Below are 5,874 nucleotides of genomic sequence, written 5' to 3' on the forward strand. Positions count from 1 at the left end.
CTGAAGCTGAGGATGAACTGAGAGACTGCCTTGACCACAGACTGGGATGTACTACTGAGTCCAGACGATGAGGACATCGAGGGAGCTACCCACCGCCTGACGGATTACCTTAGTTTCTGTTAGGATGTGGTTGCCCCTGCAAAGACTGTACGGTGTTACTCTAATAATGAACCTAGGTAACACAGGAAGTCAAAGCTGTCCTCAACAGGAAGACGAAGCCTTCAGGAGAAACAACAGGGAGGAGATGAGAACAGCACAAAGGGAGGTGAAACACTGCACGAAGGAGGTTAAGGACACCTACAGGAGGAAAGAGGATTTCCATACCGGATTGGTCGAGGCCCGGGTTAACAACGACCGCCGATGGAAATTGGGCTACTGTTGGTCAGAGACAGAAAAGAAGAGGAGGACATTTGGTTAGGAGAAAAAGAGAAAAGATGAAGAATAGAAGTCTGAAGTTTGGAACTTTGAATGTAGGTACAATGACAGGGAAAAGTAGAGAAATAGCTGATGTGATGGAGAGAAGAAGAGTAGATATTTTGTGTGTGCAGGAGACCAGGTGGAAGGGCAGTAAGGCTAGAAACATTGGAGGAGGCTACAAACTGTTTTATCATGGTTCAGATGGGAAGAGAAATGGAGTAGGGGTGATCCTAAAGGAAGAATATGTAAGAAATGTGGTAGAGGTGAAAAGAGAGTCAGACAGGTTGATGTGTGTGAAGGTAGAAGTAGAAGGAGAGATGATTAATGTTGTTAGTGGTTATGCCCCACAGGTGGGCTGTGAGTTGGAAGAAAAGGAGAAGTTCTGGAAGGAGCTAGATTGGATGGTAGAGAGTATCCCCAGGAGAGAGAGAGTGGTGATTGGAGCAGACCTAAATGGTCATGTAGGGGAAGGGAACAGAGGAGATGAGGAAGTGATAGGCAGGTTTGGTGTTAGGGAGAGAAACGTAGAAGGACAGGCAGTGGTAGATTTTGCAAAGAGAATGGAAATGGCTGTGGTAAACACATATTTCCAAAAGAAAGAGGAACATAGGGTGACTTACAAGAGTGGAGGCAGGTCCACACAGATAGATTATATTCTATGTAGAAGATGTAATCTGAGGGAGATTAGAGACTGTAAGGTGGTGGCAGGTGAGAGTGTAGCCAAACAACATCGGATGGTAGTGTGTAAAATGACGATGGAGGTGACAAAAAGGAAGAGAGTGAAGACAGAGCAGAAGATCAAGTGGTGGAAACTAAGGAAAGAGACATGTTGTGAAGACTTCAGGAAGGAAGTAAGGGCAGTTCTGGGCCGCGTTGATAAATTCCCAGATGATTGGGAGACTACAGCTGCAGTGATTAGGGAGACAGGTAGGAAGGTGCTAGGTATGTCCTCTGGGCAGAGAAAGGAGGACAAAGAGACCTGGTGGTGGAATGATGAGATCCAGGAGAGTGTGCAGAGAAAGTCCGCACACTCGTAGTGGCTATACTATCGCCTGCCACTACGTTGCAGTCTCTAATCTTCCTCAGATTACCTCTTCTACATAAAATATAATCTATCTGTGTGGACCTGCCTCCACTCTTGTAAGTATAAGTTTATATGTATACACATAAGTATACATATATTTATATATATGTAACACTAACTTAGTTTAATAATAACAATAGTATAATAAAATATAATTGAGATTGCAATCTACAACACTACACAAAGCAACAATAATGACAAACTAATCTACTAACACTAACCTATCTATCTACTACTTCTAGCCTACCAATCTACTAACAGCCACTGTTCAGGTTTCTCAACAGTGTGCTGCTACTCTTTTAGTATTTTGTTGTATTTATTGTACTTTACTTATCTGTGTGTTCTTACTGTTGTGTTTGGTGCTGTACTGCTGCTGGAGCCTTAATTTCCCGAAGGGAGCTCCCAAGGGATTAATAAAGAACGATCGATCGATCGATCGATCGATCTATCTATCTATCTATCTATCTATCTATCCATTGGTACATTATTTGGAATTTTTGTGAGAGCAGCAAATTATGTTTGAAGACTTTTCATGTACAGTGAATATACAGGGGACAGAAACAGCAGTGAATTTAAAATAACATTTTTAAAAAAGCTACTGCTGACATATTTGTGCAGAGGCACAGATCACATGTACTTTCTGTAAAGGGAGTTTGAAGTAATGTAACGTACCAAGAGAGTTGAAGGTTCTCTCTGGACATATATAGCCCACCATGACGACACTGAGAATCTCCCCGTAAAAATCCTCCTTAAACGTGTGAATCACATGAGTCTCCTAGAATTAAAATATTTCATATTTACTGTCAAAAGGCAAGTGTCTAAAATAAACAGCTAATGTGACATTTCAAGGTATTTCAAGTTTGCATTAACACTGATATTATATTATACCTGTATTCTTATATTTATTAAGGCAGGGAAAAAATAGAAAATGTGGAAATGCTCTCTTGCACTTTCACAAATTAAAACCATGAAAAAACCCTGTATAATCTTCATAAAATATACTTTAAATAAATATACTTGGTAATGTGTATTACCAGTCAGGCTAAAGAACAAACAGTGCAAAAGTAATTCCTCTGCAACTTAACATGGACTTTTTGGTGTTTTTGTAGTAGGGATTCCAACCGATGCTCATAACCATTCTGTGAACGTCGCCATTTCCCACACATGCCCAGCCATAACAGATTCCTGTGTTTATATTTGCGGGAAGATTATCCACCACAGAGTCTGGGAAGATGGCTGTTCAAGGCAAGGATAGAGAAAATTAAGAAAAAAAACAAACAAAGAAACTTAAACTTAAAACTGTTTCACACAATTAAAGCTTTTGACAATGTAAATGAAAACGTGGTCATGTTCAGTGTAGTGTTCAGTGACAGTGTAGCAGATGATGCACAATGCATATTGATGACAATTACAAAACAGACTTTGATGTTTTTATTTATTTAAATACACTCTAAAAGTTAAAATAAACTGATATTGAATAAATATAATTTTGTTTACGTCATAAAAAGTCACAATAATCAGTAAACTATTAAAACAGTTAAATTGTGATCTTTCTTTTTTTAAATGATCGTTTCATTTTGCACACGTAGATTTTTGAATGTCTATATCACATATTTACACGATAGTCAAGCGGTTAACACGAGGTTAACATTAAAGGCTCTCAGTGGCTGCATGAAAACGTTGCATCATCAGAGCCCTAAATGCATCATGTATTTAATACTACAAACGTTTTTTGAAAGTCAGAAATGACTCAGAACCGTAAGGCACGTAACGTAGTTTAATATGTCTGTTTTTATGCAATTGTATTTTATATATATTTTTGGCTATCGGCTCAGGCCTTTTGGAATTGACTTTGTAACATGTGGCCACTGTCCCGTTACTGATTAAATGATCCACTAACCTGTGGGAATGCCCAACTCTTTGCTACCTCTCCCAAATCCTCGGATGACCTCTCCGCGACAGAAGTACGGAAGACTCTTCATTCAGATCTCGGTTGACAGTTGGCTGACTAGTGAACGCGACAGAATGACCTAGAACGCACAAGGAAGTCGGTCTTTCACTTGTACCGTGCTGAGACCTAAAGTCCTCTATGACAGACAGCCGTGACTAAGTTCACCTGAAGATTTAAAGTTTTCCTCCTAATTCCCCAAATCTCCTCTCAATGACCGGTAAGTTTCTGAAAGTTGAATCGTCATTAAATAATGAAATGTGATTAGTTTCCAAATAAAACATCTAAGCTAACTGTTAGCTTCGTCCAATAAACCGGCCCACAAAGCGTTTTGCCTTTGACAAAATCGTATCGTACTTAAAATGTTTCCTTTTATCTAAGGTTTGCTTAAAGAATAAGAGATGTATATGGTCCTAAAGCTCGCAGACAGAACTCCCAGCTGTAATACGTAACATCCGTGCGCACAACGCTTGTGCTGACGTCACTAAACGCGACTGCTGAGATACTCGGTCACGTGTTGCGTTCACGTGTTGTCGAAAAAAGAGACTACAGGAGTAAGGTCGCGAAATGTGTCATTATTGGTAGGAAGCCGAGGGCAGGTTTGTTCAAGTCACGTTTCGGGTATTTAAGAATCTGCTTTCATCTTCGTGCTGTAAAATACAGTCTGTTTTGTTAGTTTTGAATTTTAATCAGTATCACGTCCTTACATAAAATAAAGTCTTATAATTTCTAATATCACAGAAAATACAAATAGACTCAAACTGAATTGTAGACTGCATTAATCAACACTTTGGCCACAAACTCAGCCCCCATAATGTCTCATTGTGGAACAATAGGGTGATATTGAGTCGGGTGAGGTCTATGTTTATGGAAGACTGGGTGACAAAACAAATTTGGTCTGTTATACATATAATGAATGGAATTCTTGAAATGAAAGATTTTAATGCTAAATATGGTGTGTTGCTCTAGTGAAATATACAAGATAGTCTCTCAGAATATCCCAATAGTCTTTATCCAATCGATTAAGAATAATATTTTGAACATACCTCACCAAATTTACACAAGGTGACGATAGATGATCTGGACCTCGTAAACAAAAAATGTAATAACAAGTTTTTAAGGCTGTACTTCATAAACACCTTATACCCAGGTAGAACAAAAAGCTCCCCCAATCTTAGAGATTATAACAAATCTGAAATATCAACTATTCGAACTAAATACTTAAGATTTCCAATCCCCCCAAAGTGTAAAGAAGTTCATTTTAAAACTATAAACAACATTTATCCCTCAAACGAATTTATGAAAGGAAGATTTAAATTTGTTGTAGAAAACTGTTATATTTGCAAAACGTATTTGGAAACGACAGACCATCTGTTTTTTGAATGTGAGACTGTCCAAAATTTGTGGAAATCTCTCCACGACCTGATCTTGTCGTTAAATTTTAATCCAGATTTAACCCAATAGGGTTAAAAAAGGACTTGGTAGCAAATTAACACCAAATACAAAAATATCGTTCAAACAGAGAAGAATAACTTCTGCACCATATTGGAGATAATACAGTAGATTAGTATGATCATCTTCTCAGACGTTAGCTGTCTCTTCATATGTCTGAATAATTCTGCAGTCTGTGGTCTGTGGTCTGGTCTGTGTTACACAAGACAGTTTTCTGTATGAAATTGTAATTCAGCTACTGTCAACTACTGATTTAAATACTGTTTGTATTTATTCATAATTCACTTTTTCTGATGTGTTGCAGTAGTGGTGTACCAACGTCAAACTTGCAGTTTTTTACACAGCACTGCTGGAAGTGTGCGTTTCAGCGCAACGGCAACGCTCCGACCACATCGGCACACCGTTGCCTCGAATACGTTTTCAGCATCACCGTTGTAATAAAAAAACGTAAAATATCTACAATAATCTAATAATACAAGGTATTTGCTCAATACATTGTACCAAGAGCACGACTACAATGAGTTTGGCGAACGAAATGTGGGCTGATAATCAAATTCAATTATGTAATAGATTGCGAAGAAAAACGGAAACGCTCGAACAAAAAAACTTTAGCTAAACTATCTAGTCGTGGTCTCAGAATTCTCTCCTGGCATCAATTTTTTTTTAAGAAACTGAGCTGTCATGTCCGCAGGCTCCTCAACGAACGGCCACGCCCTGCATATGGTTAGGACCTTAAAACCTCGACGGAGCAGGTTTGCTCCATGGCGTATGTGGCCAAAGCAAGTGAGTCAGCGTCACGGTCTAGTCGGCTTCGTGAAACCGGAAAATCAGAGTTCCCTCTAATACGGAGTTAACTAACTCTGATTTAGCACTAAGACCGCTTCAATAAACGGACCCCCGTACAACAGTTAACATGAAAACAGTAATTTTTAAGTTATTTTATAGGCCCACTATATATATATATATATATATA

General features: G+C 38.7%; 2 protein-coding genes across 4 annotated transcripts in view; both read right to left on the reverse strand.

Moving 5' to 3' along the window:
• Positions 1 to 5,874, reverse strand: part of LOC103397188 (glutamine--fructose-6-phosphate aminotransferase [isomerizing] 1-like) — a 561,006-nt gene that overhangs the window by 162,597 nt on the left and 392,535 nt on the right. The window lies entirely within an intron of this gene.
• LOC107990221 (riboflavin kinase-like) lies at positions 1,937 to 3,806 on the reverse strand. The gene is made up of 4 exons (XM_017042752.2): positions 3,402 to 3,806; positions 2,587 to 2,737; position 2,479; positions 1,937 to 2,276 (listed from the first exon to the last, which is right to left on the reverse strand). The coding sequence occupies exons 1-4, from the start codon at positions 3,481 to 3,483 to the stop codon at positions 2,097 to 2,099; spliced, it is 414 nt and encodes a 137-aa protein (XP_016898241.1). The 5' UTR covers positions 3,484 to 3,806; the 3' UTR covers positions 1,937 to 2,096.

This window comes from Cynoglossus semilaevis, chromosome W, assembly GCF_000523025.1.
Source record: "Cynoglossus semilaevis isolate Cse_v1.0 chromosome W, Cse_v1.0, whole genome shotgun sequence".
NCBI lineage: Eukaryota > Metazoa > Chordata > Actinopteri > Pleuronectiformes > Cynoglossidae > Cynoglossus > Cynoglossus semilaevis.